Source organism: Moschus berezovskii, chromosome 5 (genome assembly GCF_049115385.1).
Source record: "Moschus berezovskii isolate FMDL1 chromosome 5, NW_MosBer_1.0, whole genome shotgun sequence".
Classification (NCBI taxonomy): domain Eukaryota; kingdom Metazoa; phylum Chordata; class Mammalia; order Artiodactyla; family Moschidae; genus Moschus; species Moschus berezovskii.
The window spans coordinates 124,665,791-124,692,526 of NC_142464.1; the positions used below are offsets into that span (position 1 = coordinate 124,665,791).

Consider the following 26,736-nt stretch of genomic DNA (forward strand, 5'->3'; position numbering starts at 1 on the left):
CATTTCGTTAATTTCTAATTTATCCTTATTATTTCCTTAATCTTAATTTCAGTTTGTTATGTTTTCCCCACCTTATGTTTTTATATTGAAAGCTTATTTCCTATATCTTTCAACTTCTCTTTTTTATAATTTATTTACTACTACAAAATTTTCTCTGAAAACCACTTTGACTATACTCAATGGTGTTAATGTACAGCACTGATTATTAAACAGTTCTAAACTGTATTATAATTTCCATTTCAATTTTCTCCTAGACCCATAGATTATTTGGAAATATACTTTTAAAATTTAAGACATACAGATTATTTTGTACTGTCTTTTTTCAACTGGCTTCTGTTTAATTACCAGAGAAGGCAATGGCAACCCACTCCAGTACTCTTGCCTGGAAAATCCCATGGACGGAGGAGCCTGGTGGGCTGCAGTCTAAGAGTCAGACACTGAGCGACTTCACTTTCACTTTTCACTTTGATGCACTGGAGAAGGAAATGGCAACCCACTCCAGTGTTCTTGCCTGGAGAATCCCAGGGACGGGGGAGCCTGGTGGGCTGCCATCTATGCGGTCGCACAGAGTCGGACACGACTGAAGCGACTTAGCAGCAACAGCTGTTTAATTACACTGCTGATAGTAGATGTAACTTGTATGCTATATTTTTAATTTGTAGGAACTGCACTTCTGGAGTAGAATACTGTCAACTTTGGTAGATACTCCATGTACCTTTGAAGGAAAAAGTATATTCTCTACTGCGTGTAATATATGTGTATGTGTATAAAATATAATATATGTATACATATATATATATATATATATACATGTAATAAAAGTTGTCTGAAATACTCTGTGGTCTAATTTTATTTCTTAGTTTCTGGAAAAGGTATAGTATAGCCTTCCCCTAAGAATACTTGTCCCCGTTTATTGCAGTCCATCTAACTTTGTTGATAAGTGAGAGACTCTTATTTTTGGTGCATATTGCCTGTTCTGTTCTTTTTATGGGTTTTTAACTTGAATTATTTTGCATGATGTTATTATCGCCATACCAATATTCTCTTTTCTCAGACTCTACCCACGAAAAAGATTAATTTCATTTAATTTTTTCTTTTTCTTTTTTAGGGCGTGTCAGGCTCTTAAAGTAGCACCCTGGGTGGCGTCCTACCATTTAATTTTTCGATCTCCCTGTGTGTTGTAATTTTAAATTTTAAACAATCTAAGCGAAGAGCTTTTCTCCTCTGATGCCGTTTCCCTTCCTTCCATTTGCCCCATGTCCTGGCCTGGGTCCTCTCTGCCTAGTCCTTCCAGGAACTCTTATCCCCTCCTCGACCCACTTCTAGGAAATGCAGTGCAGACAGCAACAGGAACGCTGACAGGAAACTGGCAGCTCTGAGCCACGTGCATGCCACGCGCTGCTCCAGGGCATCGCAGTGCTCACAGTGTCTGCGCAGCGGGCCCCGGTGCCCATGGTGAAGAGGCCTGAGCCGCCCGCACTCGAGACTCGCCACGCGTCCCCGCGCCTCTCACGACACCGTCCCCCGCCGTCCACCACTGCCCACTGATCTCGCAGGTTTGGGCCTCGTCCTTCTCGTGACCTCCCACCACTCAAGCCTCCCACAGCACTAAACCCACCCGCAGACTGAAGACCCCCAGCTCACCCTTCCCGGCCTGACCGCTCCCAGCATCCGCACTCATTCAGCCTGCTCTCGACACCACGGTCCCATCTGGAGTGTGAGAAGCACCTCGAGAGCCACAGGCCCAGAGCAGAGCGTGTCCTCCTGCCCTGTCTCCCGTCTCTCCCGGCCCTGCCCCTCTCGCCCCGCTGACACCGTGACCACCTCCCATGGAGGCCTCTTCGCGGGCACAGCACCGTCCTCTCCAGGGTTCCACGGCCCCAGAGGCCCCTTCTTGGCTTCTTCCTGCTCCTCCCACCCCCAGACTCACACCAGGGGACCCTCAGTCCACGGCCCAGGGCCGGCTCCGCTCCCACACAAAGGCCTCCGGTCCAACCAGGCCCTGCCTCCCGGCTCAGCAAGTCCCCCCCAGCGCCCGTGGGCAGCACACCCTGCTCCGACCAGCCCGGCCGTCAGCAGAGGCAGACACAGCCTGTCCACTGGCCTCTCTCGGATAACAGGTCACCTCACACACAAGTCCCCACAAAGCCTGATACATTACAGGACTCTCCCTCCCCACCTCTGAATGACCGCGTGCCTGAGGGCAACACACGGGCCTGAAGTGCTCACTGCATGCCGGGTTTAGACACTGGAAGAGGTTAACTCGGAGAAGGCAATGGCAGCCGACTCCAGTACTCTTGCCTGGAAAATCCCAGGCACGGAGGAGCCTGGTGGGCTTCCATCTACGGGGTCACACAAAGTCGGACACAACTGAAGCGACTTAGCAGCAGCAGCAGCAGAGGTTAACTCGTCTAAAAGGGACGGCTTTTTGAAAGGCAAACAAACCCTGCCAGATTTACTATTTACTCCTGGGGGAATGACCTGAAGATTTTTAGAAAACTAGACACAATGAAGATCACAAAGGTACAGTCACAAAACATAAAAAACCCAGCTGTCCTAATATCAATGTGGCTTCTGCCACGTTTCGCTTTCCAGCGAAAGCATCACACACAAATTCCAAAAGTCCTGTGTCTCCACCAGCTCAGACAGAAGAAAGGTGACTCTGGAAAACCACCAGCAACCTACCAATGGCTCCAAAATGTGCAAATAAATGCCAAGCCATCTCAAGACTACACAAGCAGACTCCTAAGTGCAGAGAGAACGGCAGTAATCACGACACAAGGTGCTGATCCAATGACAGAGAGACCAGTGGAACAAAGACAGAGGCCAGAAACAGACCCACAAGCGTCCGGCCACCAGATGGAGGCGCCCCGTCCGCTCACTGGGGGAGGGTCGCCTTCTCCGTAGATGGAGCTGGGCCACCTGGGCTTCACGGGGAAATGAATCCTGTCCCCTAACTCACATCACACAAAAATCAGTTTCACATGGCCAGAGGTTTCACCGTAAAAGATAAAACCTTCATGGTTCCATCTTCACGGTCTTGGGAAGGGAAACCCCGGCTCTAAAGGACGTAAAACCGTCGGAAGAGAACCGACGGTCATCAAACGCTCATGAGAACGAAGAGGCGAGCAGCAGAGAGCCCACCTGAACCAACGCGCCCAACGCGAGAGGCGGTCCCAGGGCGCGGCGCAACGCTTCCTACAAGCCAGGAAGGAGAGGACGACCCAGGAGGAAGACGGGCAGAGGTCCTGCTCGGGCACTTCACCAGAGAGGACAAGCCAGTGACCAGCAAGACACGAGTGGTGCTCAGCCCACCAGTCGTCATGGCCCTGCAAGCTAAACCAGCGCCCAGGCCGCCCACCATCTCCAGGAGTCTGCGCAAGCTCACGGCCACTGAGCCAGTGACACCATCTCATCACCTCATCCTCTCGTCCCCTTCTCCTCCCGCCCTCAGTCCTTCCCAGCATCAGGGTCTGTTCCAATCAGTCAGCTCTTCGCATGAGGTGGCCGAAGTATTGGAGCGTCAGCTTTAGCATCAGTCCTTCCAGTGAACACCCAGGACTGATCTCCTTTAGGATGCACTGGTTGGATCTCCTTGCAGTCCAAAGGACTCTCAAGAGTCTTCTCCAGCAACACAGTTCAAAAGCATCAATCCTTCGGCAATCAGCTTTCTTCACAGTCCAACTCTCACATCCACACATGACCACTGGAAAAACCATAGTCTTGACAGACGGACCTTTGTTGGCAAAGCAATGCCTCTGCTTTTTAATATGCCGTCTAGGTTTGTCAGTTTTTCTTCCAAGCAGCAAGTATCTTTTAATTTCACAGCTGTAGTCACTGTCTGCGGTGACTTTGGAACCCAAAAAAATAGTCTGTCACTGCTAGCACTTTTTCTCCATTTGCCATGAAGTGACGAATGTAAAATGTAACTGTGTGTGATGTTTAATCACCCGGCTGTCAGATACACTCCTTTCTAGATGTGTTACCTTCATTTTATAAATCCAAACCGGCCAAGCTGCCGTCTCAGGTCACGAGTGAGAGCTCCTGTGGTCAGGGCGGGTCACTATACAGACGCTGACCCGTCCAGGAGGGGCTGGCGCTGCCCCGAGGAAGGGGGCGGAGCCTGCAGCGGGCCGGGTAGGGGGCGGGAGCGCTGGCTCCACAGGCCCTGTGGCCTCCTGCCACCAGCAGGACACACGCCGGGAGCCTGGCCAGGCCTGTCCACTCCCCATTCAGCTACATCTCCACAGTCGGCTCCTGAGGGGAGCTCGTCGCTGGTGTTGGCAGAGTGGAGGAAACAGGAAAGCATGTCAGGGTTGTCAGGCTTTACTGCTCTTAAACCTTCGAATGGAAGCTCTGAGCGCCTCACACGGGGACAGGAGAGAGGACCAGCTCTCTCCTGGGCCAGTAGGAGCCACAGGCCCGCAGGGCTCCAGGCCGCAGCGAGGAGGCAGGAATGACGGGGTGTGAGATGTCCTGAGAGCCCATGACCACAGCCCGGCATCACCACCCACAGCCCGGCCCAGCACCTAACCACATGCTGGACAAGCCAGAAATCCCCTGAGGGGGCGGTCCCCCCAGTTGCCTCCGGTCAGAGGAAGGGTACTTCCTGGGCCCCCTGGGGTCTCTGGAGAGGCCACTCCTCCATATTCTGGGAGACTTCAGAGCTCACTGTGGAAGTCACAGCAACAGGACAAATGAGGAGCCTGCAGGCTGAGAGGCTGCCGGGACGCTACCAGGAGCCGCTCACCTGCAGTCGTCCTGGGCTGTGCCTGAGCTCTGCCTCCGGGAGGGCGACACTGCGGCTCCCCGGCGCCGGTCCGCAGAAGCACAGAGCTCGCTGGGCTCCAGGGCCGGGCGTGTGCTCATCGCAGGCTGCTTCCACGTGCTCAGTGCCGAGCTGGGCGGTGAACACACCAAGGACGGGCTGCGGGGACAAGCCTGGGTTCTCTGGGTGGCGAGGCTCAGTCCTATACTACAGGTAACAGGAAGTCACTGGAGCTCTTGGTGCGAGGAAATGTCATGACCTGAGGTTTGCTCTGAATTTTACAGGCTGTCATGAGAATTCTGTATCTGGCTAAGACGGAGTAACTGAGACGGGACTTCCCCTCCTGCCAGATGATATGTCACTATAAAACGAGGCAAGACATGTGCAACGACGGCTTTCAAAATCTGGACTCTGGTTTCTGGTGGGAAGCAACGTGGCGAGCCCTGAGCTGCCCGGAGGCGCTTTCCACACGTCTTCACAGGAAAGGGGAACTCATGGAGATCCAGGTCTTCAGTGAGCGGAAGAGACCAGAGTAGGGTTAGGCCAGGCCGGGGTCGCTGGATTCGCAGGTGCCGGGAGGACAGAGGCAGTGGAGAAAGCGATCTGGGAGACCCGAGGCTGTTGCTGAATTCTGAGCCGTGCACACAGTTTTCAACCCTGGGAGGCCAGGAACAGCAAAGCTGGGAGCCGCAGGCTTTGTGCTCCCAGAACTCGCACAGGGTTGTGAGATTTCTGAGTCCCCAGTAGCTCTGGCTGAATAACTGGCCTTCAAAGGAGACTCCACATGTGTTAGCCGTAAGTAGTGGGGCTAAGCTTAGAGTGAAAGCTACTTTAGATCTGTCCTTTTAAAAAGCCTAAAAACAAGCCTCAAAGGGATAAAACCAATCCCCAAGTAGCCTGACAGCCAGCTAAATCAAACCCCCCCACTCTTCAAAGGAGGAAAACAAAATCGAACACCCACTCGAAAATCTCTAACCAAGGAAAGAGGCAGAAGCGAGACCCACGCCCAAGGGAAAACCAGTCAGGAGAGCAGTGGACCCACGAAGGACAGAGAGCGGACCCACGGAGGACAGAGAGGACCCACGGAGGACAGAGAGCGGACCCATGGAGGACAGAGAGCGGACCCACGGAGGACAGAGAGCGGACCCACGGAGGACAGAGAGAGGACCCACGGAGGACAGAGAGAGGACCCACGGAGGACAGAGAGGACCCACGGAGGACAGAGAGAGGACCCACGGAGGACAGAGAGAGGACCCACGGAGGACAGAGAGCGGACCCACGGAGGACAGAGAGAGGACCCACGGAGGACAGAGAGGACCCACGGAGGACAGCAAGGACGGGTCAGCGGGCACAGGCTTGCCAACTCTGAGGTGCTGTGAACGCGCTCGAGAGTTTACAGGAAAGCATGAGCGTGTGAGGAGAGGGTGGAGGGCTACACACGGGCAGAGGGGGCTGCTGCGGACAGAAAACCAGCCTCTGAAGAGACGGTCCACGGGACGGAGCCAGCGGCACATGAAACGCTGGTGAAGGAGAGGGCGGGGAACGCAGACAGCAGAAGAGACCACGAGTCGGGAAGCGAGCGGGGAGGAGAAAAGGCTGAGGATGCGCAAGCCCCAGTGGCCTGCAGGGAGAGCCCAGGTCCCCAGAGCGGGAGGAGAAAGAACAATCTCTGACCCTCGCTGCACCTCAAATGGCAGGCACACAAGAGCCACCCAAGACTCTTCATAATTAAGTCGCTAAAGGTCAGCAAGAAAGAAAACCTTACAAGTAGAGAAGGTAGACCCAGAGGCATCCACTTCTCTCCTCATAATCTGCACAAACGCGCCAACAGAGAGCCCTTCAGACAAGCCACTGAGCCCTCCCCAACCTCAGGATCAACTTTTAGACCTCGTCCCCTCCGTGACGTGCAAACCAGATTTTCAACCCAATCGGTGCGATACCCCCCTCAGCAACTGCATACGTATTCTCCTGAGAGTGAATCTAATAAAAATGTCAGGCCATGCTAAAGGTTCTCGGGTAGAAACCTTCAAGCTTTTCAACCAATATTATTTTAGTAAACTCTTCATTGAAGTAGAGCACGGACCCCGAAAGGACACAAACCCTGAGTAAACACTCACGTAAGGGGGAACTCGGGCTGCGCGCAGTGGGTGGGCTGCAGGGCGACTGCTCCTGGCGGGACACGCGGCCACTAAACCGTCCTCACACTGCTCTTCAAGCCACGGCTTCCTAGGAGACGCCGCCCCTCGGGAATCAAACGGACTATCCCGTGGAGCGGAAGGACACACGCCTGTGTCCAGGTAGGGCCTCTGAGGAAGGACGGGGAGCGGACAGGAGGGACAGAGGGGCCACCTCCACGGGGACTGCAGAGCCACGCAAGAAAGGCCTCAGGCAGACACACCCAAGTGTTAGCCGGCGCGGCTTCTGGGGCAAAGGTATGAGGTCACTGGTTTATGACTTCTGAACTTCTGTTTGCTGGAAACAGTATAAATAATTACTAATAAAAACTCTCTAGCAAAACTGGAGAAATAAGTATGTTGAAAGAATCTTGGCAGAAACCAAGACTCCATGCTTCTAAAAACGAAAATCTAAGTCTGACTTGTGTTTACAAAATACTTAGTACTTCAAACCCTATAAATACAACATGTTACTCTGGGTATAATTTTTAGGTTCAAAGCAAACCATAAGGAATGTGACATATTAAACCAAAATAAAGACGTCTGCTTTAAACAACCCCTCTCACACAGCAAATTACAAATTACCATTCTATTTCTACTATTTAGCAAACATTTTTGAAAATGAGCAATTAGGCTGCACTGTTTTTCTGATGAGGAAAATATGAGTTCACCAGAATTCTACACAAATCCTCCCATGGCACTACCCTGAAACCTTTACATTCGTCTTTCTCTTTTGCAATGTCAAAGAGTGCAGACTCATTTGCAAAAACACGAGAGGCTGCAGTACCTGACGTTTTGAAGAAGGGGTCAGTTTAACACCCTCGCTATTAACAGGCACGCAGGCCTCGCTGCCAGGCCCACAAGAGGCCAGGAAGCGGCCTGACCACAGGGCTCGCCTGCCGCTGCCCGCCACCCACCAGGCGGGGGAGGAGGTGCCGTGAGTGAGAACGGAGACACAGACAGACAGACCCCAGCGTGCGAGCGTCCCTCCAGGTGCGGCCCCGCCGTGTCACTGGGTGGGGGGCAGGCGGCCCCCCAAGGGGCTGCGGGGGAGCCGGCTCTTTCCAGCGGATGACCAAAGGCACTGGGAGCTCCTCTGTGCGTTGACTTAGTGTGTCAGACGGGAAGGTCTTAAAGCAATGACCCTCTGGCCCAGCACCTGAAATAACCAGCCGCTTCTGGAGGTCACAGTTTGCTGTGAATGTAAGGCGCAGGGGGAGTGGGTGGAGGGCTGGGGCTGGACTTGGGCGGGTGGCGGGGAGCACCCCCAGCCTGGAGGCGGGGAACAGGGACGCCCGGTCGAATCTGACCCAGATTCTGCTCAGCACGGTTCCCTGGGTGTCCAGCAGGTCATAGAGGGGGCCCGGCAGCCAGGCCCCTGAGCTGGGTGCAGCCCCAGACAGGCATGCCCAAGCTCTTGGGAGAGGACCGGGGCTGCAAGCGCTCTGCCGGCCCGGGACATTCAGTGGGAGGACAGGAGCACCGGAGCACCGCTCGGGAGCACCGCTCGGGAGCACCCACTGTCCTCCTCCGCTTCCTACTACACGTCACGTGCGCCGCTCGGGAGCACCCACTGTCCTCCTCCACTTCCTACTACACGTCACGTCAAGACAAGACCAAACAAACCAGCAGCCGGCAGCCCCGGGTGAGTGTGGGCACCTGAGAAAGAGCCAGAATGCTTCCCGGCGGCCAGCACCGGTGGGCCAGAGCAGAGGGACTACCAATCAGCCACCACCCAGCGAAACAAGCGAAACAGAGGGCACGGTCTGAGGGCACCAGCCTCAAACAGGAAACAGAGGAGACATCAGAAGGCCTCCACAGGCTCCGGGCCTGACCCACCCCCAGGCCCTGGCAGGTGTCCTGGGAAGCCAGGTGCACCAACAAAACACTAAGCATTCCAATCAAGGCAGCAGAACAGGGACGACGGGGAAAGTCAAGGGCACACCCTCGTGCGTAGAGCCCAGCTGGTGCTGACGGTGGAAAGACAGGAGCTCAGCACTGCGGTCTCTCGGGGCTCAAGAATGTCTGTGCCAGAAAGCACAGTGACAGGGGCTGTAGGGCCTGCTCACATCCATGGACGGGAGGGTGGACTGACAGACGGGTCATGGATGGGCGGACGGGTGGATGGATGGATATATGGGTAAGTGGGTGAACGGTGGATGGATGGGTAAGTGGATGGATGGGTGGATGGGTGAGCTGACAGATAAAGGAAGGTATATAATATGCAAAAAGCAAACACAAAGTCTGTTCTGGAAGAAAACATAGCCTAAAGAACTTTAGAAATTTTTAAAGAGACAGGAATACCAGACCACCTTACCTGTCTCCTGAGAAATCTATATATGGGTCAAGAAGCAACAGTTAGAACTGAACATGGATCAATGGACTGGCTCAAAATTGGGAAAGGAGTATGACAAGGCTGTATATTGTCACCCTGTTTATTTAACTTGCATGCCAAGTACATCATGCAAAATGCCGGGCTGGATGAATCACAAGCTGCAATCAAGATTTCTGGGAGAAATATCAATAACCTCAGATATGTAGATGATATCACTTTAATGGCAGAAAGAGGAACTAAAGAGCCTCTTGAAGAGGTTGAAAGAGGAAAGTGAAAAAACTGGCTTAAAACATAACATTTAAAAAACTAAGATCATGGCATCCGGTACCATCACTTCATGCAAATAGACGGGGGGAAAGTATACTAAAAAGAAATCATATTAAAAAGCATGACATCATTTTTTGTCAACAAAGTTCTGTCTAGTCAAAGCTATGGATTTTCCCATAGTCATGTATGGATGTGAGAGCTGGACCATAAAGAATGCTGAACACCAAAGAATTGATGCTTTTGAACTGTGCTGTTGGAGAAGACTCTAGAGAGTCCCCTGGACTGCAAGGAGGTCAAACAAGCCAATCCTAAAGGGAGTCAGTCCTGAATATGCATTGACGCTGAAGGTGAAACTCCAATACTTTGGGCACCTGATGTGAAGAGCTGACTCACGGGAAAGACCCTGAGCTGGGAAAGACTGAAGGCAGGCAGAGAAGGGGGCAACTGAGGATGAGATGGCTGGATGGCATCACCGACTGACGGACGTGAGTTTGAGCAAGCTCGGGGAGACGGTGAAGGACAGGGGAACCTGGCGAGCTGCAGCCCAGGGGTCACAAACAGTCGGACACGACTGAGCCACGGAACAACGAGAGAAAGGGGGAAGCGCAGAGGTGACGGAACAAAGTGAGGGCGAAATCCGTGTCAGCGCAAAATGGCGGAAGAGTTAAAAAAAGAGGCGAGGCGTGTCTGAAAACTAACGACAGAGAAGAAACGCCTGCAGCAGAGCTGCCTTTGAGTACAGAGGGCGTACCTTCCCAGGGAAGCAGAAGGGAGCTCAACACGCTCAGGCTCTTGGAAGCTGGCCTGGGGTGGGGGCAACAGTAAAGAAGCTGACGGCCTGACTGCTTCACGGGGGCGGTGTGGTCAGGATTCCTGCTGAAGGCTTGCAAACCTATCTGAAGAACGATTAGTATCCAAAATACACAAGGAACTCACACAATTCAATAACAAAAACCCAAATAATCATGTTAAAAATGAGCAAAAAACCTGAGCTGAACATATACTGTGACAAAGAAGACACGCAAATGGCCAACACGTGCATGAAGAGACGCTCAACGTCAGCAGTCTTGAGGAAAGGCAAACCGAAATCGCAACGCGGCGGCACCTCACACCCATCAGTGGGCGGCCGTGTCTGTCAGCAAGCGGACAACAGATCAACGCTGAAGAGGGTGTGGAGAAAAGGGACTCCTCCTGCACTGCAGGTGGGAATGGACACTGGTGCAGCCGCTGTGGAAATCAGTAGGAAAGTTCCCCAAAGAAATTAGAACTAGAACGACTACGTGATCCAGAAATTCCATTCCTGGGTATTCACTCAAATGAAACAGAATCTCAAAAGGTATCTACATCACCACGTCCACGGCAACATTACTCACAATAGTCAAGATATGGAAACAACTTCAGTGTCCACGGATGAACGGATGAGGCAATGATGGCGCTATAATATTCCATTCCAGTATTCCAGTAAAGGGATGCCATTCAGTCTTTAAAAAGAAGGCAATCCCGCCTGTGCAAGAGCACAGATAAGCCCGGGGGACATGCGAAAATACAGCCCCGACGCAGAAGGACAAATGCCGCACGCTCTGCTGTCTGTGTGGAAACTGCAACACTCAGACTCACTGAAGCAGGGGGCAGGACGGAACCGCCAGGGGCTGGGGCCAGGGGAGGGGCGATGCAGGCCGAGGGACCAGTTTCAGCTGCGAGAGGACCTGCAGCGTGGCGGCTGCAATCAACCACGGTGTTTTGTACACTTGTGGGCCCGCCTCACACACAGCAGGTACCCTGTGCGGCAGGCAGCAAGGGTGTTAACTGCTCCATGGCAGTCACCCTCCCGCCACGTGTATGCATATCAGCATATCACATCACATATCTGAACAACTATACCCCAGTAAAGCTGGAAAAAAGCAAAGTAAAACCATTTTTAAAGGGGGGGAAAAGCCTTGTGCAGGAAGAGGCTGCTGGCGTCAAAGACGAGTCAGGACGATGTGCATGGGCGGGCAGCGGGCAGCGGGCAGGAGGCAGGGCACGGGGCTCACCCACAACCGCTGCTCTCTGAGGGCGCCTCACAGCCCAGGTTCACGACAGGGTCCTGGTTACTGAAAGCATCGTCGGCTGAACCCGATACACTCAGCTGCACTCCACATGGAACATACCTACCAACGAGCCTAACCAGCGAGCACAGCGCTCAGCCACCAGTTACAAAGGAACGGACCGCACGCGGTGCCCCCAGACCCCGGCCCCTCCTCGCGTCCTGAGCCCCAGGACCGCACCGGCTCAGGCCAGGCCCAGCTCACGGATCCAACGCCGGTGCCCCTCGCTGGGCGACAGCCCGGGCTGGGCAGCCAGGCTCCTCCGCTGCCGGGGAACACGGAGTCCCGCAGGGCGGCCTTCTCGGCCCCTCCTAACCTGCCAGCCCCTTCCTCACTCCCTACCGCTTGACCAAAGCTGCGCTTCGTTGAAAGAGGCAGACGGAGAAGGGCAGGGCAGAGGGCACATACAAACTCAAAGCATGTCTCCGTTCAGAAAACAAACGCGAATCAGAGGCCGCACATCTCTGGTCTCGGGCATTCCTTCTGATTTCTGAAGGCCCAGTTTCTGTTAGAACAATGATCAGAAATGTTACAAAGTACTGCTGATTCGTTTATGGCACGGAGCTTATAATCTACCCTGAAACTATTTGTCTGTTAGTCAGAGATGGTAAACAGCGGCTTCTGGAGAAAGACAAAGGAAACTACAGGTGTCCCCGTGGAAGCCGGAGCGTCACCAGAGGGTGGGCTCCCCTCCTCGAGTCCAGGGGACCTGTCTGCTGTTGTGTTTACAGAACGGATTCTACTGAGCTTGCCTGGTTTTTTAAGAGGATATTACTGAGAAGGCCACCACCCTAACAGCCTAGCGCAGGTCTTACTGAGCCCCCAGGCCCTGAATGTGGCTGCCACACAGTAAACACCTTCACTGCACACTCACTCAACAGACACTTCCTGTGTGACTGCTGTGCTGGGGGCCGAGGATAATCCTGAAGCTTCTGCACAGGAGGGAGCAAACAGTGACACGGACAAACCACTAAACGACAGAAAATTGTCAGCAGTGTCACAAGGGGCTGAAGCCTGGGCTGACCCTCAAGCGAGGGCTGGGTGGTCAGCACAGCACTCTGGGGGGGCTGCCCCCCGGCCGGGGAGACACAGCAGACGGTGCTGTGCAAGGCCACCGAGGCCCCTGTGTGTCTGAGCGCCCAGCAGAGTCCTGGGGAGGATGCCTGCCCACCTGGTGGGCAGAGCCCAGGTCAGTGGTGAGGTGGGCTGAACCGGGGAAGGAAGCGGAGGGCACCAGGCTGCAGGAGGCAGAGACTGAGAAAGGTGGGGAGACCCTGGGACCAGTGTACTTGGAGGCCAGAAAGGTCAGGCTGGTGTGTCTGCAGCAGCTGGAGAGGACGCGCCATGTGGACGTGTCCCCAGGAGCCAGAGCCACATCCCCAGGGCCACAGCCTGACCCGTGCCTGCAGATGGGCGCATCCACGCGAAAGCTCCCGAAAGCTCCCCAAAGCCCCCAAATGCTCAGCCTCAAGGGGCAGGTCCCGGGGACGGCAGGGACAGTCAGCCCTTCCAGGACATGGGAGCAGGGTGGGAGGGGCATGCTGGCAAAGCCGCTCAGTCCAAAGTAGGAAAAGAAAGAAAGAAAACGGGAGAATGAGCTTCTATTACAAGGCTGCCTTGTGCCAACGCCCAGGTCCAGGGGCTGCAAGGCTCCCTGCCCCCAACACAGGAAGGCCTTTCCCCTCCCCCGAAGCTTGTGCCTATTCAGCTCCCAATGCTGCCTGTCCCAACGCTGTGTGTGAATACACGTTTGGATGATTTGCCACAAGGCAGCTCTTTGCATTTGTAAACCGCGTTCAAGGGCTAGAATGTTCTTCCTGATCTGGAGGCAGAATCTGCCTCCTTGACTCAGCCCAGGTCCAGGTTTGCCCTCCACACAGGGTGGTCTCGGGCTTCAGGCCCCTCTCCTCCGCAGAAAGTGAAGACACACTTCAGGTTGACAAAAACTGTAAACACAGCACTGTCCAACCTCCGTAAACTAAAGCCACGAAACTAACCGCATGGCAAGAACAGACACAGTAAAAATATAACGTGTGAAATGAATCCAACAGGCAAGTAAGCCCAATGATCTCACCGACAAGATTAACTGAACACAAAATATTAAGTGTTGACTTATTAGTCACCCACACCAGACGGGATGACTAGGTGGGGAACATCCCAGCCTGTGAAAAGGCCGCTCCCCAAAGCCAGCTCCTGAGTCAGGGCAGGACGCGTTTCCCACGCAACTGTGTGCTCCTGGAGCGCCAGGCCCCGGAGCCGGAATCTCCTGCTTGGCACGAATGTGAGACGTCTCTGCGTGGAAACACGTTCCAAACTTCCGCCTGGATCCTCTCACCAGCCACCGACCACACAGGGGAAGGCGACCCCAGGAAGGAGGTGTTGGGAAGTGAAGGGTCCCGGGTGGGGCTGGGACGCTCGGGTGAGAGGGGGAGACCCCAGAGCCTGACCCCCAGCCTCTTAACTAGGTGTCTGTGGGACCCTCTTTCTGCCCAGCTGCTTTTACTTGTAAAGACGGCAGAACATCCTAGGACGAACATGTAAAATAAATGAGATCACTTTTTCTCCTTATTTATGATCAAAAAAGAAACTAAAGGTGGGAAATAATAAAAGTGGGGAAAAACTCATCAGAACACATATACTTGTCTGTCACCTACAGCCCATGAACCTGAAGGCGTGCTCCTGCAACAGCGGCCTTGACCCGCCCTGCCCTCCACAGAGGGGCTCACGAAGCGGGGCGTCCCGAGCGGCACCGGGCCTCGGGTAGGGGGAGAACGACAGCGGGGAGGGGAGCCCCCACAGGGCGCAGGCCACCGCCACCAGTCGGGACCCCACTTCCTTACAGAGGACACGGGGCTCTGAGTCTGGGGCTTCCACACTGGGCAAGTTTAGCTTTCCAGAAATTGTAAAATGCAGTATATAATAAAACACTATGGGGCTCCTGCGTCAACTGCTGACAGAAGAAAATTTAACAGATGAATAAAGCTTAACATGCATGATTAAAATGAACATACTAAACTTCTCAAATGAATGAATTTTCTGCAGAAATGAATGCCTTCCACCAGAAAAGCTGAACGAGCACAAAGGAGAAAGGCTAACGCGAACAGAACACTGTGAAACCACTCACTGTCACCCTGGGTTTGCTTACATCCTAGTTCCTTTCAGTAAGGACGTTTTTCCCACTCCCAGCTTAAGGTGATTAAATGACAAGATTATCAGTGTACATAAGACAGGTTAGCATAATTCCTTTTACTAGAAAAATAAATCTGCGAACACAGCCTTGAGGGCCCATCTGGTCTCAGTTTCAGGTGTCAGCACGTTGCTCGCCCTCCCACGGCTGGACGGACCCCAACGGGCAGAGGGCGACTGGTGGCACTTCCTGGTGGCTCTGGGCCCACCTGCCTTCCACCCACCAGCCACCCTCTCTAAGGCCCGAGACTGAAGTCAGCAGTTGCTGGACAATAGAAACCAAGAAAACTTGGTTTCTCTTCAGCTCACAATTAAGAGGGTAACCCTGACCCCAGGACTCCCCAGCTCTGGCACTTCTTGGCCCCCACTGTTAGCATATAAATGAAAATAAAATGCTGATACATTTAACGTTTTAACAAACTGTAAGATGCAACTCTCAATAGACAGAATAGAGTCGTTAAAAACACACCAAAAGAAACAAACCTGTGAGCATAAGGACTTTGAGTGCTGTAAGCAACAAGGAACATTCCGGAGAAACCCTCCAAGTCAATCTGGAGAGTTTTTTAAAACTCTCTGAGCCAAAGGGATAAGGGTTACATCACTTTTCACTTTCACACATTGGAGGAGGAAATGGCAACCCACTCCAGTGTTCTTGCCTGGAGAATCCCAGGGACGGGGGAGCCTGGTGGGCGTCCGTCTATGGGGTCACACAGAGTCGGACATGACTGAAGTGACTTAGCAGCAGAGGAATGACTTAAGTGAAACAGGAAGCCTCTGGCCACCCCCTTTCAGGTCAGTCCTAGTAAAAGAATCCCCTGAACGGGGTCACTAAAGAAAGCTGTTTCCTCTTTGTCCCACAGGCTCCAATCATCTACTGAACTTTTCCTAAGGAACGTAAATTCAGCCACTGAGCGTCCCGCCCGCCTTCCAGCCCGCCCCAGTCTGGCACGCGCTGAAGCCGGCCCGCTGGTCTACAGGCTGCTGCGCCACGCGGGCGGCAGGTCTTTACGTGCCCCCACGGGGTACGTGGGGACGAGCCCAGACGCTGCCACGACAGCGCATCCTCAGCAGGCGGCCCTCAGCAGGCGGCCCGTCGTGGGCCCGGGGGTGACGGCCCCTCAGCGGCCCCGGGGAACCACCCCCCACCCCCCAGAGGAGGCGGAGACGCCGAGAAGACAACGTCAGACAGAGTCAACAGCAGACACGCTCCACACTTGAAACTTCGTTAAAAATAATAAAAGACAGACGTCAGAAACTGTGACTTACCGCCATCGGACGCCGCCGCGGACTGAAAGGAAAGAGAGAGAGGCATGGGTTAATTGGGCCTCAGGACCACTCAGCAGACAGCACGTCCACGCGGGGGCGAAGCCAGCCCCGGGCCGAGCCGATCTGGGAGCTGGCGCCCCGCACGGCCGCCTCTGGGCGTGGCCCTCCGCTTCCTGGGTGATTCCCGCCCCGCCCCCGGGCCAGGACGCGCTGGGCCACCGTCCTCTTCCTCCCTGGAGAACAGATCCCGGCATGCCTGACACCGCAGGCTTCGTAACCGCCTCGCAGCAGCCTCAGAGGTCGGGCTGACCAGCCCGGGCTTGAGTCTGCCAGGCACACCCGAGCCCAGGGGGCAGGCCTGCCCTCCGTCCATCCAGGGCGAGGCGCGGCCCAGGGCACATGGCAGTCCTGCTCCGCGCTCTCACCCCAGGCCCACCCGGGGGTAGATCCGCCCTGGTGGTGGTGGCAGAGGGGGGCCGGCCTGAGGCCAGCCCAGACCACTGACCCAGCCACCCTGGGCAGGCAGGTGGGGACAAGCCAGGCCTGGAGGGAGGAGGTGGCAGGGGGAGGTCCCAGGACAACAGGCAGAGACCTGAGAGCTCCAAGCAACTGAGCAATTCTCTGATGGGGACGGCTGAGCAAGTCCTCCTGAGGACACAGTTCTGAGGCTGCGATCTAGGGAGGGTGACTGGTCGTGGAAGAGAAGTCAGGAGAGGGGATGGGGCCTGGGGAGGCAGCACAGACACCAGGGAGCCTCTCCGCGGGAAGGGAGTGTGTGCAGCACCTCTGTGATGAGTCCTGGTCACAGCCCAGGCACAGCCGGGTGGGCCGGAGGCAGGCAGGGCCCCACGGCAGCCACACAGGGCCCGCAGGCCTTGGGGCAGGGAGCACCCCCGGCATCTTGGCCCCGCAGTCGTGCACTGAGAAGCCTGCTGCAGAAGCCCTGGGCCTCACATGCCTTCCTCTCTGCAAAGCGAGGGAAGACCAAAGAGCAGGGCATGGAGAGTGGCGGGGAGCCCCTCCCCAGGTCTGGGGCCTCCCCAGTCAGCGGAGGTCACGTCCCAAGACCCCCAAGGCCAAGAGCAAACAGGTGGGGAGGAGGTGCCAGACCACTGCTTCCAGGGATAGCCCTCCACCGGGGGGCAAAAGCAGGTGTTCATCACCAAACTGTGAAAGGGTGATCCATGTCAACTGCAGGCCCTACACACTGTTTGGCCTCCCCATCCCCAGTGCTAGCGACCCCCCACCTGGAGGACAGGGGCCCTTACCTCCTGGGGCTCACCCCTGCCCAGCCTGGTGAGCCGCCCTCCTCCCCCAGGGGGCTGTCCTCCAGGATCCTGCCCTAGGATCGGGTTCATCACAGGTTCACACCATCTTGAGTCCTGGGTCACAAACACTCTGCTACTCCATCCTGGTTCCTTATCAAGATATTTTTCAACAGTAAAAGCACAGGCTATGGTGGATCCAGCTTTTAATCCAGGATTCACCTGGCCAGGCAGGCAGCAAAGAGCAAACCCCAGGGAGCCAGCAGCCCCTGCACAGCAAGGATCTGTTCTCGCTGGAGAAGCAGGGGGGTGTCCCCTCCCCAGGGTGGAAGAGGGCTCGCAGACACTGTCCTCCTACCCATGCTCACCACAAGTCACCTACGATCCTGGGAAATTCAATAATATCAAAGGCAAATCACTCCCTGAGATTGAGAGTGTAAATTGTGCAAGGCCACACACAGAAGCAGAAACATCATCAATAATAACTTCTGAAAAACAAGTCAGAAAATGCAAAATCCACCAATGTGAAGGACGTGGTTCATTCCATGTATGGTCACAACTAAAGCTGAAGTCTCAGGCTTTAGCAGACTGGACAAAATGCAGTAAAAAATCTCTACACACATCCCCCAAACGCTCTGAAACTCAAGATCCTGGAGAGAGGCGTGTTCCTGAAGCCGAGAAGGTGGCCGGTAAGCACGGGCTGCTCATGCGGAGGCGGGGCTGGCTGGGCAGCGGGGACAGGGCCAGCAGGCAGGCTCGCAGCCGCAGAGGCTCCAGTGGGGGGCCCTCTGGTGCAGGGTGAGCAGATCCAGGTAAAGGTCCCCAAACATGCTTTAGAGCAGCTTTCGAGTTACAGAAACACTGTGAAGCAAGCACAGAAACACACCCGCTTTCTAACACAACACTGCTCTAAAGGAAGCAAGGAGGGAGGAGCAGGGAGGGAACGGAGGGCCGCAGGGCTGAGGAGTGCGTGTCCCCTCTGTTGGACGCTCCCGGGATGAAGAGTCCCAGCTCCACAGCCCCAAACACAAACCATCTGGGAAGAAGCGGCCCGGCAAGGCCTACAGGAGTTCCAAGAGCGTGAGCCCACCTAGAGATGAGCTTGAAACTCCCCCAAGCCCAGGGGAAACCCCCCCGAGAAAGAACCAGAAGAAACAGCAATGAACAGAATCTCAGATACTGGAGAGGTCTAATGCAGATGTCAAATGGCTATGAAATTGTGAGAACACAAAGGTTTCAGTAAAAAAGGGAGAAGCACAGTGGTAGATTTAAAAATAATCCTACAGGATGATTGACAATGAAATCTACAAGTGCTGAAATTGCAAATAGGTACTCTGTAGAGAGGTTACCAGAGATCAGAGACTGAAGAGAAAATCTGGGAACTCAAAGACAGACCTGAAAGAAACGCCCTGACAGCAGCGCACAGGCGGCTGAGGTGCAGCCCGGCCAGGGGTGAAGCCGTTCTGTGGACATGCGCCCAGTGCCCTCGGGCCAACCCCCAGCCCATCCCAGGACTCCTGCAGGATGCCCCCCAGGAAGAGGCATCCTGGCCCAAGTCTCAGTTGTTCAGCGTTTTCCAGAAGGGGCTCAGAGTCTGTAAGCCACAGTCTCAGATGACGCACTTCCTTCCCTTCTCAACTTTGGGCAACTGTGCCAAGAGGGCTTCCCAAGCTCTTGGCACCTGAGGAGTCACAGCTGGTGGCCCCTGTGTGTGTCTGTGGCGTGTGTGTGATGTGTGGTGTGTGTGTATATGGTTTGTGTGTGTGTGGTGTCTGTGTATGGTGTGTGTGTGTTTGTGGTATGTGTGGTGTGTATGGTGTGTGATGTGTGTTTGTGTGTGTGTTTGCGCGTGTGTGTGGTGTGGGTGGTGTGATTGTGTGTATGGTTTGTGTGTGTGTGGTGTCTGTGTATGGTGTGTGTGTGTTTGTGGTATGTGTATGTGTGGTGTGTGTTGTGTGATGTGTGTGTGGTGTGTGTGTTTGTGTGTGTGTTTGCATGTGTGTGTGGTGTGGGTGGTGTGATGTGTGGTGTGCGTGGTGTGATGTGTGTGTGGTGTGTGATGTCTGTGGTGTGTGTGTGTTTGTGTGTGTGTTTGCGTGTGTGGTGTGTTTGTGATGTGTGGTGTGGTGTGTGTGTGTTGTGTGTGCATGGTGTGTGTTGTGTGGTGTGTGTGTGTGTTGTGTGTGTGATGTGTGGTGTGTGTCTTGTGTGTGGTATGTGTCCTGTGTATGGTGTGTGATCTGTGTCTTGTATAGTGTGTGTGTGGTGTGTGTGTGGGGGGTGTGTGTGTGTGTGGGTGTGCATGTGTTTGTGTGTGTGTTTGCACGTGTGTGTGGTGTGTGTATGTAGTGTGTGGTGTGTGTGTGGTGTGTATGGTGTGTGTGTGTGATGTGTGTTGTGATGTGTGTGTGTCTGTGGTGTGTATGATGTGTGTGTGGTGTGTGTGTTATGTGTGGTGTCTGTGTGGTGTGTGGTGTGTGTGATGTGTGTTGTGATTTGTGTGTGTCTGTGGTGTGTATGATGTGTGTGGTGTGTGTGTTTTATGTGTGGTGTCTGTGTGGTGTGTGTGTTGTGTGTGGTGTGTATGTGTGGTGTGTTGTGTGTTGTGTGTCTTGTGTGTGGTGTGATGTGTGGTGTGCGTCTTGTGTGTGGTGTGTTGTGTGATGTGTGTGGTTTGTGTCTTGTGTGGTGTGTGTGTGTGGTGTGTGTGTGTGTGGTATGTGTGGTGTGGTGTGTGTGTGTGGTATGGTGTGTGTGGTGTCTGTGTGGTGTGTGTCTTGTGTGTGTGGTGTGTGTGTGTGTGGTGTGGTGTGTGTGTGTGGTATGGTGTGTGTGGTGTGTGTGTGGCGTGTGTGTGTGTGGTGTGTGTTGTGTGGTGTGTGTGTGGCATGTGATGTGTGGTGTGTGTCTTGTGTGTGTGGTGTGTATGTGTGGTGTGGTGTGTGTGTGTGGTGTGGTATGTGTGTGTGGTGTGGTGTGTGTGTGGCATGTGATGTATGGTGTGTGTCTTGTGTGTGGTGTGTGTGGTGTGTGTGGGTGGTGTATATGTGTGGTGTGGTGTGTGTGTGTGGTATGGTGTGTGTGGTGTGTGTGTGGCGTGTGTGTGTCTGGTGTGTGTTGTGTGGTGTGTGTGTGGCATGTGATGTGTGGTGTGTGTCTTGTGAGTGGTGTGTATATGTGGTGTGGTGTGTGTGTGTGGTGTGTGTTGTGTGGTGTCTGTGTTGTGTGTGTGTGGTGTGTGTGTGGCATGTGATGTGTGGTGTGTGTCTTGTGGGTGGTGTGTATGTGTGGTGTGGTGTGTGTGTGTGGCATGTGATGTGTGGTGTCTATGTGTTGTGTGTGTGTGGTGTGTGTGTGGCATGTGATGTGTGGTGTGTGTCTTGTGGGTGGTGTGTGTGGGTGGTGTGTATGTGTGGTGTGGTGTGTATGTGTGGTATGGTGTGTGTGGTGTGTGTGTGGCATGTGATGTGTGGTGTGTGTCTTGTGTGTGGTGTGTGTGGTGTGTGTGTGGTGTGTGTGGGTGGTGTATATGTGTGGTGTGGTGTGTGTGTGTGGTATGGTGTGTGTGGTGTGTGTTGTGTGGTGTCTGTGTGTTGTGTGTGTGTGGTGTATGTGTGGTGTGTGTCTTGTGGGTGGTGTGTATGTGTGGTGTGGTGTGTGTGTGTGGTGTGTGTTGTGTGGTGTCTGTGTGGTGTGTGTGGTGTGTGTCTTGTGTGTGGTGTGTGTGTGGCATGTGATGTGTGGTGTGTGTCTTGTGTGTGGTGTGTGTGTGTGGTGTGTATGTGTGGTATGGTGTGTGTGGTGTGTGTGTGGCATGTGATGTATGGTGTGTGTATGTGTGGTGTGGTGTGTGTGTGTGGTATGGTGTGTGTGGTGTCTGTGTGGCATGTGATGTGTGGTGTGTGTCTTGTGTGTGGTGTGTGTGTGGTGTGTGTATGTGTGGTGTGGTGTGTGTGTGTGGTATGGTGTGTGTGGTGTCTGTGTGGTGTGTGGTGTGTGTCTTGTGTGTGGTGTGTGTGTGTGCACTGAGGGTCCCCCAGCAGGGGCTGACATCCCTGCCCACCCTGGCCTCTGCCCAGGGCCCCTGATGAGAGGCAGGCTCCCCGGGGTGGCTCCTGACACGATGCGCTGGAAGGCCGGCCGGGAAGCAGCCGGCACAGCCCTTCCTCACCATCTCCCACCATCTGCTCACGACTTGTTAACCTGGCGACTGTTTCCGCCACAGTCTGGACATAAAACCAGGAAGGCAGCCCGTGTCATCCCCTGGACAGAAAACCACGGCCTCCTCCAGGTTGACACACTCCTGGAGAAGCAGGTGATGACTTCAGACCAGGCCACCTGCCGTCCAGTATCTGCTCTGTCTACAAGCACACATCTGTAAGGGGCGGCCGGGACACCTCTGAACTGGCATCTGACGCCCGGAAGGGACCACTGGGTCCCTCATCGGCACCTGACCCCCTGGCCCTCTTGAGAAGGACACAGAAGCAGGCTACAGAGCACGCAAGGGGCTTCGTTATAACCGGAGATGAGGCTGAAAGGGGGGACACAGGGCCGCACAGGTGACAGGCGCTGTTGCCGGGGGCGGGGGGGGTAGGTGGCCAGCGCTCCACGTAGGAACAGACGCGGAGGTGCAGGCAGGCAACTTGCCCCAACAGCTGGGGGAATGCAGGGAACCCCCAAATCGTTTCTACTGGCCTTGGGACTGACATGCCCAATTCTGACCAAATCACCCTGTTCAAGCCTAGCCTGCAACACTTCAGCACTTCTGAAGTGAGGCATCCCCAAGTTTCTTGTCATTCTTAAACACTTTGACAAATGAAAACCTCACACGCCCGTGTTCTGATAGCCAGCATAATCTGTATTAATGGCGCGTTTTCATTAGCCTGTCCTTCTTGCGTCCTTCCCACATTCCCATGTTGGCACGCAATTCTTATAACAAGGGCAGCCACAAAAAAAGAAAAGCTGCTAGCTAAAAGGTTCAAGAAAGTGAGCATTTTTCTGTGCTTAAGATTTAAACACAAACCATAACTAAACAGCTCTAAAAAGGTCTGCTGCTCCCCAAGCCTGGAGTTTACACTAATGTAAATACATTTGTTTTAAAAAACTTTAAAGTATTTTAGATAAGTAATTTAAGTTCAAACAACTTCTATCCCTCAGGTCAGCCTGACAGTTCAGTGCTAACTGATTGGGCTTTATTCCCAGCCGAAAATTCATCTGGACCACACACATGCATGGATATTTTATTCTGAATTAACATTTTGAAAGTTTTAAATTATTTCCATGAAGAATGCTGATTCTATCAAGGCTGATTCTGTCAGTAACATTTGGACAATAGCAGTTATTAGAATATATCATTTCATAATTACTTAGTATATAGGAATACAAAGTTGTATACATTTTCAATTTTGAGCCAATGAAAAAATTTCCTACCTTGCTCATAAGAAATATTAAACAACCATCTCTGACTCTTGCCCAATGGTACCAAACATTTTGAGAAAAGAGAAATTCAAATAATCCCAATGAAAAAAACCTTAAGAATTCAACACAATCCAATCTGCATCTAATTTATATTCATTTCGCCTTTTAAAGACTTGCACATCTAAGTTTTAAGGCGACTCCCTGCTAGTCAGAGCGCGGAAGAGAGCAGGGCACAGGGTGGGGGGACAGGGAAGACCCCCAGGGGTGGGACAGAGGGCCACTGAACAAGGGGGGGCCCCTCTGCTGGTCCCCAGGCGCCCACCCACCCTCTGCGCCTCGAGCGCAGGGGTCTTCACACTCGGCCACGACACTCAAAGGAGCTGTGAAGTCAATTCAGCAGGCAGCAAGCAGCGTTTGTGGGGACAGTGGGGTAAGATGGGCTGGAACAACATGAAAGGCTCATGTGCAGGCTGAGATCAGGCACTGAGCTCAAACCCGAAATCGACCACAGAGGGTCCTGAGACCCAGAGGCCAGGGCGGCAACGGAGCCACGGCGCCATGGCTGTGTTCAGCACTGCCCAGTGACAGATGGGGCGGCCGCACACAGGGCGGCACGGGGACGGGCAGGGAGGCCTGCGGTCAGAAGAGGCAGGGCCCAGCTCAGAACGGGCTCCGAGCCTCCCGTGTGTGTGTGTGTGTGTGTGTGTCCCAAAGAGTTCTTCAAGCCCCAATAAAATCAGGAGAAACTGAAAACCCACAATCACAGCATTTTCCTAAGAATTTAACAGCTAGTATTTCTGCCCTGCCCTTGGAAAAGCCCCAGCTCACTCATTACAAAACTTTAAAAGTCCAGAGTCGCACAGATGAGGTGGCACGCGGCTGCCACGTGAACGCTGCGGGCTGGGGGCAGCATCCGACTTTACACGAGGACCCTCTGGCTTTCCTGCCACATCAGGACAGAGACCCTCCCCACCGGCTGGCCCGGCTACAGGAAGACCCGCGCCCCTACTGCGTGGACAGGGCGGGTGTCACAGAGGGTGCATCCCCACAGACAGCTGGACGCCCACAGCTCAGGTCAGCATACACACTGGCACAGCCTTGGACAGACCCGCACACCAGAAGCACCTTCTGCATCAGCAGCCACTGACTGCAACCAGAGCCCGGGGCCCCTGGCAGCTGGACTCCACGCCCAGCTTCAGAACACGCTTTCTCATGAAGGTGAGACCCAGCCATGGGGCAGGGGTTGGGTGGAGCTGGCCCTGGGTCGGGGGTGCAGGAAGTGGGGGGATTGCTGGGACAGCTTCCACTTGGTCAGCCAAGCCCAGGCTCCTCCAGACACGGGGCGCCCACCGCTGTAAACCTGCCACCCGGGCGCTCCTGCCAGGGCTGGAAACCAACCCAGCAGGTTAAGGCCCCACCATCCGGGGTGGGGCAGGGGGGGCCCGCAGGTGCCCCAAAGCACATGGCACAGAATGAGGGTCCCCAGGGTCCCAGGTAGGAGAGCAGGCAGGCGAGGAGTGTGAGGTCAGATGGACTCAGAGAGTTTCGGAGGGTCGAGCCCAGGGGCCCGCTGACCTCGGGGCTCCGGGGTCAGGCCTGAGGCAGGAGCAGGCACGTCCTGCAGGGGGGATGTCCTCGTCTTGGGGTCTGCAGAGGCAGGGGGGCAGCCGGGACATGACTGCCAGAGGAGGTGAGCCTGGCCCTCACGTCTGCCCAAAAAGAACTGCTGTGGGCTAGAGGGGAGAAAGGAGCTGCCTGTGGGCACGTGAGGAGACCAGAGGCACGACAGCGCAGTCTCCACGAGAGTGACGCAGGGAGAGCCCAGCTCAGGGCGACCGCCTCCGAGACAGAAAGGGGAAGACGACGGCCTCCCCCTGCCTTCCTCTCACGGGGACCAGAGCCTTAAAAGGTAAGAAAGGCATCTGTGCAGCCCACAGACCAAGGCGCAAAGCGGCTGGGCCAGACAGACGGACGTCCCCCGCCGGGGAACTCTGGGGTGAAGAGGCCTGGGGCGGGCGGGCCCAAGCCGCTGGGGAGCAGCCCCCTGACCCGCAGCCCTTGCTCTCTGCCCAGCGCTGCCCAGAAAGGCCCCCGGCCACCCAGAAGAGACACCTGTCCTGTTCCTCACGAGGCAGCCTTCTCAGTCCACGGGCCACCCAGCACCCAGCACGCAGAAGTAAAGCTGGCCAGGGAGAGGGCCACACACTCATCACATCCGAACCCTGCACAGACCGCCTGAGTGACAGGCCCGCCACCGCACGACATGGCACAACTGTCTTCACACCCAGGACCCCCCGGACTGGCTGACCTTCCAGCCCTGACCGGCCACCTGAGCGGGCACCCCAGGGGCTTGGACGTCTCTGCCCTGCGGGCACAGAGGGTACTGACTGCAGGTCTGGCCGAGTGAGAGCAGAGTGGGGTCAGGTCACAGAGGGCAGTGCCCAGGCAGTGCCCTGGGGCCCAGACCTCGAGAGAGGGGCCTGCCCCCACACCCCAGTGGGCAGTGCAAAACCCGCCAGCGGCGCTGGTGACCAGGTCCCAGAACTCGACAGCCCTACACAGCGTGGGCTCAGGTCCCCAGACCGCTCGGGCCAGGCGAGTTCTGTCCCCACCTCCTGGACGGCAGCCCGGCCACAGTGCGGATGGCCACGGCCTCACCCCAGCAAGCTGGTCAGACACAGCAGGGGGCTCCAAGGGTCCACGGAGAAAGCCCACCTAAGCTCTCTTTCTTCCTGCAACAAATCCTCCAGACCATCCTCCAGACCCGAGGCTAGACCAGCACGTCCCCCCGATACAGTGGTTGAAATACGGTGGATCACTTGGGACTGGCAAATGGGCGGGTCCTAGAGTTCAAAGTCCACTCTATTGCACCTCGTGCCTACAAGATGGGGACACCGATGGGCCGACGGCAGTGAGAGCCTCGGGTCACACCCAGCCTCCTTCCGGGTCACACCCTAAGAGCATCTCAAGTGGTCCCAGGAGACGCCTCCTCTCCAGGAGCACAGGTCCTCCTCTCCAAGGTGAAAGACGCTTCCGAGTCACAGTCCTTCACAGTCACGACCTTCCTTGGGCACATCCACTGAGGACAGGGCCCCAGAGCACCCGAGACACCCCCGCGGTGACTACAGACGGCCTGAGGCTCAGAGCCGCCGAGGGCGGGGCCCCTCCCACACGGCCACCCCAGACCACTGCCCTTCACCTCGAGACTTCTCTCTCGAGGACTGAGCTGGAGGCCATGGCTCTTTCTGCCCCCTGCCCCTGGCCCGTGGGCAGAGCCAGCCAGCCCCTCAGGACTGCCCGCCACCCCACCACCTTCCTGCAATTTTCTGTTGCTTAAAACAGGACCACTCCAACCAGACTCGTTCACACCCTCCACGAACAACTTATTCGCTGGGTTGAGCATTTGCAAAATTTCAAAATGAATCCAAATCATTTATGCAGGCAAATAAAAGGCAGATTTCTAGTGATTTTTTTTCACTCAAAATAAAAAAACAACCTTTTCCAAAACTTGCCTCTATATACTATGGGAACGGAAATGCAGCCTACATGTAATACAAATCAGTAACTGGTTAACCGGTACGTGTGTACGGGACCCAATATTTCCCAAGTTCACGTTCCAGAGAGACGTGAGTGGACAGACAGGAGCCCAGTGCTGCTCCTGCGGGGAAGGCCAGAGGCAGCACGCAGCAGGCACACCCATGAACATCAAAGTGGCTTCCCACCCTCTTGAGTGAGCTTTACTAGCACAGGAGTTCTCAAACTACACACAAAGTATTTTTAAAATCCATTAAAACCCGCCCTTCCTTCACAGGCACAACTCTTGACCTGTCCAGCACATCTATTTCTATTTCCTATCTGAAAAGCCAATGCTGTCACGTTCCTAAACCCAGCATCCCAACCAGCCACCTCTGAGTGCGCAGTTTCTCCTGCTCTTCTCTACAGAAGGTTCTAGTTAGATGTCAGGAGATCA

General features: G+C 54.8%; 1 protein-coding gene across 5 annotated transcripts in view; it reads right to left on the reverse strand.

Moving 5' to 3' along the window:
* Window positions 1-26,736, reverse strand: part of RGS12 (regulator of G protein signaling 12) — a 120,678-nt gene that overhangs the window by 39,726 nt on the left and 54,216 nt on the right. For all 5 annotated transcript variants that reach the window (XM_088836575.1, XM_055434135.2, XM_055434134.2 and 2 more), the window contains one exon: window positions 16,084-16,105. In XM_088836575.1, the coding sequence (XP_088692701.1) occupies window positions 16,084-16,105 (22 nt within the window). The remainder of the gene's footprint in view (window positions 1-16,083; window positions 16,106-26,736) is intronic.